This window comes from Nyctibius grandis, chromosome 11 (genome assembly GCF_013368605.1).
Source record: "Nyctibius grandis isolate bNycGra1 chromosome 11, bNycGra1.pri, whole genome shotgun sequence".
NCBI lineage: Eukaryota > Metazoa > Chordata > Aves > Nyctibiiformes > Nyctibiidae > Nyctibius > Nyctibius grandis.
Window position 1 is genome coordinate 15,395,530 of NC_090668.1, and position 14,030 is coordinate 15,409,559.

Here is a 14,030-nt window from a genome sequence, read left to right on the forward strand (position 1 = left end):
CTCCTCAAACAACACCCTCACCTACCTCCCCTTGACTATGTAACCTGAATGCTTTCATGGTCTGCCTGCCAAAAATAACCTCGGCACTCACTCTTAGTGACTGAAATACAGCTGGAGGCAGCCAGACAGCACAACTGAAAAGCTGGAAGCTTCCTGCATTTAGCTCACAGATGCATTAACACTGAAGTGTAATTATGGACCACCTAAAATCATACACTGTTCACAACTTCACAGCTTAGAGTCAATAAAAACCATTCACCACACATGCAAGGTCAGAAGAGAAAGGCCAAGAGTCCTGGAATAAATTTGACTCACACAGGCTTGTGCTGGCTACCACACACCATTCCTTCACAGATCAGCAGCTTTCCTGGTTGTCACCAGGAATTGCAGTGGAGTTGTATCTTCCAGTGGTCTTCAGCAGTATTCACAGCAAGAGCATTTGGCAGAAATAAAATCCTTCCCCTTGACATCATTCTAAAACCATGAATTAACCTATCGCCCCTTCCTTAAGTCATGAGATTAGCTAGAAAATAATATTGTCATGTGTTTATTTGCCTCCAGCTTTAGATGTTGAGATTCCCATTTTCAAGCTTTCTCTACAACTATTCATTTGAAAGAAAGAGAAAGCAAGCTAGGATTCTTGTGTGGCTAATGTACATCAAACTGATGCTTTAAGAAAAACAGCAGCCATCATGAGAGTTGGCAACACTCAAATCGCTGGTTATGGAGGAAAGAATATTAAACAGCTACCATCAATCTATCTAGATCCAGGAAGTAAGCCATGAAATGCTGACAAAGGGGAATATCTGGTCTGACAATGACAGTGTATTTATCTTTTAAATGAAGAATAATGGAGTTACACTGAAGAGACTCATTTAACTTTGCAACAATAAAGTATCTATCTCACCACCTTGGGGTGATATCTGAGCACCTCGGGGTAAGAGAATTTATTCTACCAGCTCCTTTAGAGACCACCATTTTACACAGATAGTTACTCTAGCCTCCAAAGAAGCTATACGAGCAGCATGAACAAAAGAAAAGGAGTGTGGAAACCGACCTTCTGAACAGTGCTAGCACAGCCTCCCGGCACAGCAATAGGCCAGGTAGTCAGTTCCCTTTTCATCCTCAGCTTCTTTTCTGCCAAATAGCAATAACACTAGATTATCACAAGAATGTTGGGGTTTGGGGGTTTGTTTTGGGTTTTTTCTGAGGATGAAAACGTCTTCACTTATTTTGTTTCCCAGCACATTAGGCCTTATGACTGGGAGCATAAATGGAACATCACAGGAGAAAAGCACAGCTGTACACAGGGTCATGTACTGGGACAGGAGCCATAACATTAGGGTACAGCTAACACCAAGCTGCACTCCTGTCAGCCCTGGGGCTATCCGAGCACACTCATCCAAACCCAGACTGGGCTCATTTTCTATAGACCACTGCCAAAAAAAAAACCAAACCCAACCAACCAACTAAAACCCCCCAAAACCACTAGGAAAGGATCACACAGACACTGAACTTTGAAACAGTAGGTTGCAGCTTGAGCTAGAAGAAAAATTGCAAGTGCATTTATAGTTAAGGAAGCCAGAGAAACTCAGCATTCCTGTACAGGTACATACGATCACCTCTACCTAAACTAGCTGCAGATCCCTTACTAGGATCTCTACCTCCTTTTTCTTCCCCCAGCAAGGCTGGAGCCCAGCCCGCACAAAAAAATTTTGTTGTTTTAAGCTAGTCATGGATTCATCATGCCATCCCCATATCTTTTCTATCTGAGGACTGGATCCTACCATCAAGGACTCACGCTCCCCTTAAGTTCTGATAAACTCACCTGCTTTTTTCCTCACTATCCGTGTCCTGTCTGCTGGCATTAGGAAAAAAAGTGGGAGAGAAAAACCTCAAACAATACTAAACAAATTCAGTGCTTACAGAAAAGCTCCTTCTTGGACTTGTACAGAAGTACTGAAGTCTTACCCTACTCACAAGAAAATGAGTACCTGCTGTGTGGAGACACAACAGCTGGTCCCAGTGTTTTCTCCCACCTCACCCCTAAATAGCACACAGCTGGAGTCTGACCTCTAGACAGCCCAACCTCCTTTTGCTTTAAGGGGCAGCAAAATTAACTCCTTATCCTCAACTGAATGGGGCATTCAGATGTATAGTAGCCAGTTCACACCAAAATAGGGCCACTGGCAAAAGAGCTACAGCTGCTGCAGTTTGATGCTACCTCACCCTTTAAGAGGTTTGTGCTTGGGCAGCCATAGGAGCCTTCCAGCACATCCCCGTGGGTGGCAAAGCATTACTGTTAGCAACCTGACTAGCAAACAGCTGCCCTTCTCTCTCCTTCAGAAGCTTTGAAAACTGTATCTATTATTCTTACTACTAAGGAGAGGAAGGCTTTATCTTAACAGCAGCCAAAAAATGTAGCAGCACGCGTTAAATCTGCACTATTAGTTGTCCCACCTCAGCTTTGCAGAATGCTCTCTTAGACTGAAATAGCCCAGCCCAGACCTCAGCCATGCTGAGGCCAAAACACACTCTGGTTGTCAGTATTTTTGCACTGGGTCAGGCACGCCAATACGTAGCGCGTGGTTCCTCATGCTGGGAGACTATGGGGGTTTTTTTTCTGTTTGTTTCTCTCTCCAGGGACGTGTTTGGCAGGGAGGGAGTGAGCAGAGCAACCTCACTCACAACTTCTCAGCAAACTCAGTGGGCTTCAGCCTCACTAAAATCAAAGCTCTGGCTTTGCTTCAGCTATGCATGGAGAGGAGGTGCCTATGTAAAGGAATTAGAGCTTGAACACAGAGCAAAACCAGAGCATAGCGAAACCTCCAAATCCTGAAATCACATGCCTGAGCTTTCCTAACTACACAGCAAGCACGTTGCTGTAGCAGAGAACTGATTCCCATCAGAATGGCAGGCTCGTAAGTAATTTAAAGTAATAAAAAAAGAGCACACCATCAAAAAATATCTAAATTGAAATGAAGCAGCTGATACGAGAAAACTGTGCTGAGGTTTTTTGAGTAGGCAAATGATAAGCTGTAAGGAAAAGAGGCAGTGGCAAGGATGCCGTTTACCTTGATAACGAATCCCTTTCTGTTGACCTAGGTAAGGAAAGAGCCACCATTTTAGACAGGAAAATTCATACTGTTCTACTTGGGTGGAAAGCGTGATTCAGAAGAAAATCCTTAAATCTTTCAAGACCAGAACGATTTATTTTCTCCTGTAAAGCAGGAGAAGCAGCAGCTGCCATAACTCTGCTGCAGTCTGCTTTTCAGAGAGCATAGAGAAGTCATTTCTGAAAGTTAGTTGTCACCCCTAAAAATCTTGACCATTAAAATCATTCTTGCTCTGGTAAAAAGCACTCTGGGCCACGGAGGGCTCAGAAATAGGCAGCAGCAATTGCTGCAGAATTTGTTCTTGCAGAAAATTTTTCTCTGAGAGCCAGTGTTCATGTTCTAATGGTAGCTATATGATTCTGATTCAATCCAGAAGAAAAATATCCACTTTTTCCCCTTATCTCACCTCCTGTATCCTAGAGAGAGACTGATCACGTATTAGCCAAACACTACGGATGCAGGGAACAAGAAGAGTTTAGAGGGATTAGATGCAACGAAGCAAAACAGTATTTTCCAGTTTGCACTTCATATTCACCGATGTAAGCATCAGCCCTGTACCTAACAAATGATTAGTGATAACACGGGCACCTCAAAATGCCCTGTCTATAAGTGATTCGACGGAAACACAACTCTGAGAAACCAGTGACTGGGGAGAAGCGGGGGGAACGACTTTACAAAGCCATCTTGCTAAAAGACTGCATTTTACTATTTAATCCTCAATTATACACATGACTTCATTGTGAAAAGGTCACCAGACAAAGAAGTTCAGTGAACTGAGGCTGAGAGGGGGGATTGTGTGGTAGGTCTCAGCCTTGCTCTCGCTGAACCGTTCACCTAAACGGCCTGAACATCTCCTGGCCCAGCAAAGGTCGAGCCAGGTGCTCGCACAGCCCCGCACGGGAACGCTGGTACATCAGTGGGAATAAACAGAAATTGTCACAGCAGAAAACAGAGAGGACTAAGATCAAATTCACCTTCTACCTCTCCCAACGCTCGCACAGCGTGTGGGGAGCGCGGTGAGGAGCTTGCACCACAAGCACACTCGTGATGGCCAAAGCCTTGTGTTCTCCCCACAAACACGAAGCGGGAGATGGCGGCAGCCGCAGCGCGTCACCCCACCTGGCTCCTCGGAGACGGGCCAGCCACGGGAGGTGCTGCCCGCGGCCCCCACAAGCCTGAGGGAGGGGAACCCCCCTCCCTCCCGCTGCCCGCCGGAGCTGAGCTCGGCGGCTGGGCTGGCGGGACCCCGGGGACGGGGCCCGCAGAGCTGACGGCCCCCGCGGACACCCCTGAGGGGGAGCAGCAGGGCCCGCCGCGGGAGGGCGACCGGTGCCCACGAGGCGGGGGCGGGGGGGGGACGGCCGCCGCCCCCACGTGACCCTCCCGGCCCTAGCGCCGGCCGCCGCCCGCTCGCGCTCAGAGCCGCGCGGCGACGGCGAGATGCGGGCGGGCGCGCGGCGGCGCGCGGGGCGGGCCGTGCTGCTGCTGCTGCTGCTGTCGCTGGCGGCCCGGCTGCCGCGGGGAGCGCGGGCCCAGCGCCCGGCCGCGCACGCAGGTAGGGATCGGCGGGACTGGGGGGCCGCGGCGGGGCTGCCCGGCTCTGCTCCGCACCTCCCGCCAGCTGTCCTCCCCCCCTCCCCAGGTGTGCACCGTTTGGATGACAGGCTGCAGCTTTGGCGGTGTTGCTGCAGCTGTCCTCGTCCCTAAATGAAAAATAGATCTCTTCGAAAGGAGAAATTCACCGAAGCCATCCTCCAGTTATAGTTCTAATCCTCAGAACTCCTACACTCTGAAAAATGGAAAGGTATTAGGATGTGTAACACCTTTGTGCTCAATTTTCAGAAAACAGGACAGCTTGTGTGCTTCCTTCTTCATCGGAGTTTCCTGAAGGATTTTTTACACCGCGGGAGAGAAAGGATGGAGGAATTGTTATCTATTTCATAATTATACTTTACATGATTTTGGCCGTGTCCATTGTGTGCGATGATTACTTCCTGCCTTCTCTAGAGATCATCAGTGAATGTAAGTGAACATCTTAATCTTTTTCCTGTAAAACTAAGCAGCTTGGTGTAGAACATTCTCTTTAAAAAAGCTTCAAAGTTGAGAGTGCTCGGGAGACAAAACTAAAGAAATTTCAGAGTCTCCGTGCCTAGTTAAGACTTATCAATACAATAATTAATATGATACAATGTATCAGTATTATATTGAAAAAACATACTCTGATCACACTCTGCACAGGCATTCATTTAAAGTTCGCTTTCCTTGTGCCTGGAGGAAAATCTTAAAACTTCTTCAGTATTAACTAAACTGACAATATAACTTTGCGTGAGCAGCATAAGTCCAGGTTACTAGTAAAAGTAAAAAAAAAAAAAAAAGGCGGCGTGGGGGAACCAAACCAAGAAACCAAAACTCTCCCTATATTGAAACATGGGAATTAAGTACCTTGCTGAAGTTTCTGTATTTCTCTCAAAGTAGTGAACAAGTATCAGGATGAGCTACTGTTTACGTACTAAAGGTATGACAGAGGAGGGAAAGGAATACCAGTTACAACAGTTCTATGAAATCTAATCAACCTATAATAATTCCCCTGGCTTCAGCAGATCACTGAATTAAAGCAATGGTCTTGGCTGAGTTCAGCTTTTCATTGCCAAGTATTAAAAAAATTCCCCAGGGAACCTCATCCCTGAACACTGGAAAACATTCTCCAGACCAGAACACTAGCAGAAAATGTAAGCTTAAACATTGCTGTAGAGCTGATAATTTTTTTATTTATGATAAATAAGCATGTCAGAATTTTTCCATAGTTAGCCATACGTCCCTGTTCTTAGTGTGCAGAACTTGATCCACAGAGTGAGTTACATTTCAGCAACAGTAAACTTACCAGAACAAAAATCTCATTTCATTCAAGCAAGACATAGGCTCTTACACTGTCCATACGAAGTGAAAATTTGATTTTAAGATCGCAGCACTGGTTTGAATTCAACTAGTTATTTCTGGTATGTGAAGACACAGTAGCATGGATTTCCCTGGAAGATAGATAGACTTGACATGCATCATGAAGCAATATCACACTAGAGTCCAAGGAATTTCCCCACAATGATTACCCATATGAAACAGAGCTAAAGCCCGCATACATACGTCTGTTTTACATTTTAAGATCATGCCCAACTCTCTTGTATTATCAGTACTTTTCTTGTATTTAATTTCTGTAATAAAGTTAGAAATAAACTAGCCCAATAAATGAGGCTGTTTTCAATATATTATTTTACCAATTCAAATAAATGCATTAACTACATGAAAGTAAGCAAAGTTCATTCTATTAAACTGTAGTAGTTTCTAACATTATATACTAATGCAAGTAATGGGTACACACTACTGAAGTATTTCTTTCTTTTTAAGCAATTCTTTTGCTCTATCCTCAGGCCTTGGCCTCTCTCAGGATGTTGCTGGAGCAACTTTTATGGCTGCTGGAAGCTCTGCTCCAGAGCTTGTCACTGCTTTTCTAGGTAAGAGACATACGTTTTGACTCCTCAATCTAGAATTCTTTTCCTTGCATGCCAAACTGAAACGTACCAGAGAGTCATTTCCCTTGTAGGAGTCTTCGTGACAAAGGGAGATATCGGTGTCAGCACCATCCTTGGATCAGCAGTCTATAATCTTCTTGGTATTTCTGCAGCTTGTGGGCTGTTTTCCAGCGTGGTATGTATCAACCTTGGTAGTTCTGCTCCTAAGAGCCAAATGGTTATCCTTTCTGATTTGCCAACAAAAGCCAAGAGAGACTTACTATGACAACTGTCAACTTTATTATTTAGTAGCAAAACCAGCATGTAATCAGTTTTAAGATAACTTGCTATGAAAGTTTTTAAAAACACTAACTTGTTAAATATCATACTTAAGTCATTCCTAAGAATCTTGAATTTTTACATAATATAGAAACAACATATTGATGCAGCATTTACAGCACTTAGTGAAAGTATTACAGACAAGTTTAAGAAAAGTAAATGAATCTGTGATCTGCAGGTTTCGAGGCTATCCTGTTGGCCGCTGTTTAGAGACTGTCTGGCATATACAATTAGTGTAGCGGCGGTCGTTGCGATGATATCTGACAACAGAATTTACTGGTAAGAGCACAAGTAGTGCTGAATTCACGTTGACTGGAGATTAGCGCGAGACAGTGTTTTGAAAAACAAACAAACAAATAAAACACAAACCCCAAACTTCAAGTAGCCTGAACTGCCATTCACTAACATAAATAAACATCGTGTTGGCTTTAAAAAAAACACAGAAAGTCACAATGCTTGTAAAGAATATTACCTAAATGTTCAAACCCTGCATATTTATAAAGTTTGATCTGCATAGGTTTGTCTGAACAGACTTCACAATTTCTATCATAACTGTTTTGGCAGAACAATTAGTCTTCATAGTTTACTCCTTTTGAGCCCTTCCTTTAATAGCATCACTGTTAAGAAAAACATTTGTCTGCTTTAACTCTCTTCCATCAACAGTGAAACTCCTGTTGCCTCAACAAGTCAGTCAGGTCCAGCACTAAGTCTCTGAAGTTTCTAACTCAAAATAGCACATACTATCCCTCTCTTTAACCATCACATGAAGACTCATTTCACAAACATCAGGAAGATGTTCATCAGTAAGATCCCCTGGAAAACATGCAGCTATACAGTACACAAACAAAATTCTGCAGGGGAGGGGAATTAATCAAACTGCTGAAAGACACAGAGACACTCATGAACTTCCATGAACAGCCATACAACTGCGGATAGATGCTTTTGTGTGTTTTCCTTTTCCTACTCATGCAAATTTTCTCTCTCTCTCTCTCCTTATGCCAACCATTCTAACAAGTTAAAGAGTTGGGGTTCTTTATATTACATGTTTTGTAAAACTCTATTTTTCATTCTAGGTATGAAAGTGCATCCTTACTATTGATATACGGGTGTTACATTCTGGTACTATGTTTTGACATTAAAATCAACCAATACCTCATGAAAAAGTTCAGTCCCTGCTGTACATGTTTTACAAAAGCCATGGAAGAGAATGCTGAGCAGCAGCCGCTGGTTGGATGGAGGGAAGAGAGCGGACCTCTAATTCGTCAACAGTCAAGAACAGATAGCGGAATTTTTCAAGAGCTGGACTACTCTCAACTTTCAACAAGCTTGCAAGGGCTTGATGAAATCTCTGAAGGTATAAGTATTATTACAGTTGTCTCTAGCACTCCGCATGCCTGTCTGCATCAGTTCTAATAAAGAGTAGATTCTGAGATATTATTAAGAGTTTGTTCACAAAAGAACTCCAGTATAATATTTAGGTAAATCGTTATTCTTCCCTGGAATATAACATTGAGCAAAATCAGAGTGATGGTATTTCTATGAAGTTAGTTGCTAGAGGAACGCTAGGATAGTTGCTCATTTGTGTCATTAGAAGAGCAGACTTCCAGCGGTCTTTGCTGTGCACATTAGAAACTTCCCATCAAAACTGCTTGTAAAATGCAGTATCGGCTGAAAAGACACACTGGTACTGTACTAATATGTACTGTTTTCACAGAATCACAGAATCAACCAGGTTGGAAGAGACCTCAGGGATCATCGAGTCCAACCGTTGCCCTGACACCACCCTGTCAACTAGACCATGGCACTAAGTGCCATGTCCAGTCTTTTCTTAAACACATCCAGAGATGGTGACTCCACCACCTCCCTGGGCAGCCCATTCCAATGTCTAATGACCCTTTCTGTAAAGAAATTCTTCCTGATGTCCAACCTGAACCTCCCCTGGCGAAGCTTGAGGCTGTGCCCTCTTGTCCTATCGCTAGTTGCCCGGGAGAAGAGGCCAACTCCCACTTCACTACAACCTCCCTTCAGGTAGTTGTAGACTGCAATAAGGTCACCTCGGAGCCTCCTCTTCTCCAGGCTAAACAACCCCAGCTCCCTCAGCCGTTCCTCGTAGGTCAGACCCTCCAGACCCTTCACCAGCTTGGTCGCCCTCCTCTGGACTCGCTCCAACACCTCAACATCTTTCTTGAAGTGCGGGGCCCAGAACTGAACACAGTACTCAAGATGCGGCCTCACCAGTGCCGAGTAGAGAGGGACAATCACTTCCCTAGACCGGCTGGCTACACTATTCCTAATAGAGGCCAGGATGCCATTGGCCTTCTTGGCCACCTGGGCACACTGCTGGCTCATGTTTAGCCGGCTGTTTTCTTATGACAATGGCAGGTCCATAGCCCAAAATATGCATTATGTCAGAAGTAAAGGAATATCTACAATGTGGCCACAGATCATCAGTTTCCTCTTCACTTAGGCAAAAACCAGCAGTTAGTACTTATTATTGTTAAACATTTTGTGTAAATCTTTATAGAAAAGTTCATTTTTCATCCACCTTAGTTCTCTCCTAGAGACATGGTAATAAAAAACATTTGATTTCAGAGTTATTTCCAGTGTGATGTAGGTACTGGGTAACACTACATCTAGAACTTGAGGAAGTATTTTTTACCTTTTTGTCAGTATTCTCACAAGCAGAGGCCAGTAATAGGACTGTATGCTATGGATTCAAACTTAATGCTACAATTTAAAATAGTTTATTTTTCTTCAACAGATCATCCAAGTGTCTTCACCATGCCTGAAGCAGATATGAAGAGAATTTTGTGGGTGTTATCCCTTCCTATTATTACGCTACTCTATTTGACTATACCAGATTGCAGAAGACAGTTTTGGAGGAACTGGTTCATGGTGACATTTTTAATTTCAGCAGCATGGATTTCTGCAATAACTTACATTCTTGTATGGATGGTAACAATAGCAGGTAGGTAGCTAAAGTGCTGCTGTTATACAGAATTAACCAATTTCATCGATTCTCGAATCGATAAAAAAAACAGTTTTCTCCCTGTGAAGAGTTCTCCTTTCCACAATTAACAGCCAGTTTAGCAACACATTCTGCTGTAAAAAAAAAAAAAAAAACACACAAAAAAACCCACAAAAAAAACCCAAAAACAAAAAAAAAGAAAACAAAACCAACAAAAACTTATGTTTGACTGCTTAGTTTGCCACCTTCTTCCATCTAATGAAAACCACTTCAGAGTTTAGCTGCTTCAGACTGCTTACCATCACATGAATGAGAATTTCTTTACATAGCTACAAAAACCAGCCTATATTTAAAAACAGGTAGTTTCATTAAACTGCTTCATGAAGTGAAACAGTTACACAGCAATAAACTTGTCAAGCTGAAGTCTGACAAACATGGAGTCCACCAAGACTGGAATTAAAGGTTCAGGGTTCTGTAAAAGATCCATTATTTCTATATCTATACTTTTCTTGAACACTATAGTAAGAGATTTGGCATTAAATTAACTGCCAAAAAAACTCCCAGATTTTTGTACTATCTTATTTCAACTATAGTGTCATGTGTTTCATTAAATGTTCTTGGTGTGTGTATGTATACCTCTTACAAATCTGCATCACAAAGTGAAGCAGTAGAAGAATTGCATTTAAGTGACAGAAGGGATATGAACTTCTGTGTAAAGATATTACCTTAAAAGTATCTTAAGGTATTAAAGGTCATCTCATTGCACTGTTTCTCCAGTCAGCTTGAGAAAAATCCAGTTTTTAATTTTAAGAACAAGCAGAAAAATCTCTAAAACAAGAAATAAATGTTACAAAGCTTGCCATTTCTACATTATAGCTCATTAATCTTACTCAAGTATTCTGCTAGTTCAGCATCCTAAACTTGTTTTCAACTTAGTTCATTGCAGAAACAGACCTACACATTTAGCAAACCTTTGAGAAATTACTACTGGATCGCTGGATGTAACATCCACCAGGTTCACTCCTTGGTCAAATAATTTTCCACTTGTATCTAAAGAGCACGGGTTTACTGTCTGAATGCTAGAAGCCTTTGACATGGGATTAAAATGAAAGTTATTGCTGTTCTATAAAAGCAGGTACACTGGAGAGTCCAACAGTGTATTAGTGTTAGTCCACTCTGAAGAGTCATCACAAGCAGTATTGGGGTCTTTGACCCACTACTTCTAGGTCAAGTGTGTTCTACTGACACATTAAAAACACTAAAAAATTACACACGCATTATATTCAAGTCTGGGTTCTTCCATGAAGGGTGATTCAAAGATTCTATCATTGCATAAACAGCCTATCAGAATGTCACAAAGGTATCATAGCTAGGTACTAAATTTTGATGGTCAAGAACAAACCTAACTTAGTACACCTCTGTTGCTAGCGAAGAAAAATTGACTACTTCTAGCAAGATATTGCTACTGATACACAAAATTAACTAAAGGCTAGAAAAATAATACCATTCTCTCTTTATGGTCAGTTGCCAGAAAAAAAAAACTCTACACATTAAATAGAAGAAAAATCTGTCTAATAAAAAGAAAAATTAGATTCACCTGAGTTTAGATTCTATCTTATAAATTTATGAGAGCTAGAAACTACTGTTGGGTACATAAGGCTGGTTCATTCATATTTCACCTTGGTTTGCTTGGCATGAACCATTATTTTCCAGCCTGGATGGTTTATAAAAGCTGATCGTGTTGGTCCCTCATCCTACAAATCTCTTACATTAGGAGTGATGGAAGAATAAATACCAGTACAAATTTTGTAACAGGATCATGTTAGTCCCTCTGTACCAACAAATAGTTTCAAACATAAACTTACTGGGCTGATCTAGAGTAAGCTGGTATGTACTAGGCAAGCATTGCTGACCTAGCTTACATAGTACTGCCTCTTATTTTAAGAAAACTGTGTCCAAATATTGCAAGTAAGAATTCAGATTTCAACAAAAAAATATTAAGATACTTTATAGTAAACAAAAAAGTCTGAGAAAAGCTAATTACTTAATAGTTTGAATATAGGTATCAAATATATACTTCAGCATATTGATCCTTGTGAATGGTACAACTGCGGAAACAGTTTTGAAGATCTGAATCCCTGTATTTTAAGTGAGAAAATTAATATGCTTATAGGACATGGGTGGCTGAAAAAAAAAGAGGGGGAAACAAGCTGCTGTTTTAGTAACAATTTAAAACTTTTCTTAATTTAAACCAGTATTTACCTAAAGAAACTAACACTTCTAAAGGATTACTTGCACTTACAAGTCAGAAAAATTCTGCGTTTTGATTCTTCTGAATCCAACAAAAGAACTTTCTAATTAGAGTGAAATGGTAAAGCCATGTAGTCAGCAGTATTGTAGTAATGATCTTAACGACCCTCCTCCCCATGGAAATTCATGTGCTTTTTTCCTCCCCCTTTAAAGAGGGTGATTGTAAGAGTTATTGCTTCACGAGGCTTTTGAGCACTAATGATGAGATGCTCAAAAACATAGAAGACTATTACATTTTGTAGAACTTGAGGAAAAAAAAAAAGGAGTGAATTGTTACATATTTAAACTTTTACTGTATCTGAAAGAAAAAATTCATAATTGGTATTGTCTTGACCACTGGAGACATTCCACTCAGGTCTTTCTCTGAGAAACTTATTAAGTAAAATGGCTACTATACTACAATTCCTTTTTTATTTGGTTGACAAACAAGGACAGGATATTTCTTTGTTGTTGTTCTTAACTACTTCATGGCTTAGTCACTTAATATTTAGTCAAGTTACCTGACAGATTCCTTTTGAAATCACTGTATGATTACTAATCCTTTCTCCAGCAAAGTAAGTCCAAAGCAATTTATTTGGATGAAACTTAAACTAAGAACATACTTGCATTTTCTACTGTTATTTATCAACTGCAGGTGAAACAATGGGAATTCCAGAGTCAGTAATGGGTCTCACATTGCTAGCAGCAGGAACAAGTGTACCAGATACAGTTGCAAGTGTGCTGGTGGCTCAAAAAGGTAAAGATTTTAGTATTCAGGTTCATTCCAATGGATATGTTTAAAAGGTACTACGAAAAAAAGAATTCTAGTCAACATTTCCAGAAATTCAAGGAGTAACTTCAAAATTTTTCCTCCAGATTCTAGAGCTTAAGTTTACTAATAATAAATAAATAGCTTACCTGAAGCAGCTGTGGCTCATATATTTAAAAACCTCTCAGAGTTTCTCAGAGAAATATTCTAGATTGGTTTGATTTGTTGTTGATCAAGTGTTACAGTTTTACTGCAAAACACAACTGTAGGTCTTGGTATTTTAAACATGACTGCATTTTCTAATAGCCTGTCTAGCTTATTTTAAGTGCAGCTGTGCAGATGCTGGTGATTTAGGGAGAGGGGTCTTTTTATGCTTGTGGTACCCAAAACCATGTTCTATAGAATCATGACTATTGTTCTTTCAACAAAAAGTCTGAAAAGGCTGCTCTGTGAGAAACTGAGGGCTGACAGTCTGTTCCTCCAAAACAGTTTGGCAATTTCATACAATACAATTAAGCAGGCTTGTTTGTATTTCTTCTTTTACAGGAAATGGAGATATGGCTATGTCTAACATTGTAGGATCCAACGTATTCGATATGCTCTGTTTGGGAATACCCTGGTTTATAAAAACTGCCTTCATAAATACATCAGGACCCATAGAAGTGAACAGCAGTGGTTTGACATACACAGCCATTTCTCTTATCTGTGCTGTTGTTTTTATTTTTATGGCAGTTCACCTGAATGGCTGGAAAATAGATAAAAAATTGGGAGCAATTTGTCTTGTACTGTACTCAGTATTTACTATATTATCAATTTTATATGAACTTGGCATCATAGGGAACAATCCTACAAGGGTCTGTGGTAACTAGTTTTAATCAGTTATACTGATGAAAAAAAAAGCAAGAGAGAAAGATCAGTTTCTTCATTACTCAAAATAAAAAAAAAATTCAAAACTCCCATAGGGCTCTAAATCTTATTTACAGAACTAAGCCATGTCATTAAAGTAACTTTAAGTAGAACGAAAACATCACAGCCTAAGTGGAGCC

General features: G+C 41.0%; 1 protein-coding gene across 1 annotated transcript; it reads left to right on the plus strand.

The window, feature by feature from the left end:
- The first annotated feature begins 4,556 nt into the window (after nt 1–4,556).
- On the plus strand, nt 4,557–13,944 carry SLC24A5 (solute carrier family 24 member 5). The gene is made up of 9 exons (XM_068410130.1): nt 4,557–4,671; nt 4,959–5,138; nt 6,539–6,622; nt 6,712–6,815; nt 7,137–7,237; nt 8,032–8,312; nt 9,720–9,926; nt 12,871–12,972; nt 13,531–13,944. Exons 1-9 carry the CDS (start codon nt 4,557–4,559, stop codon nt 13,851–13,853), a joined length of 1,497 nt encoding a protein of 498 aa, XP_068266231.1. The 3' UTR covers nt 13,854–13,944.
- The last annotated feature ends 86 nt before the right edge of the window (nt 13,945–14,030 follow it).

What these genes read in the sequence shown, in the direction of transcription:
- SLC24A5 (XM_068410130.1), top strand. Translation starts at nt 4,557, where the DNA reads ATGCGGGCGGGCGCGCGGCGGCGCGCGGGGCGGGCCGTGCTGCTGCTG. An exon ending in GCGCCCGGCCGCGCACGCAG is followed by an intron (nt 4,672 to 4,958) that starts GTAGGGATCGGC and finishes CTCAATTTTCAG; the next exon opens with AAAACAGGACAGCTTGTGTG. An exon ending in TCTAGAGATCATCAGTGAAT is followed by an intron (nt 5,139 to 6,538) that starts GTAAGTGAACAT and finishes CTCTATCCTCAG; the next exon opens with GCCTTGGCCTCTCTCAGGAT.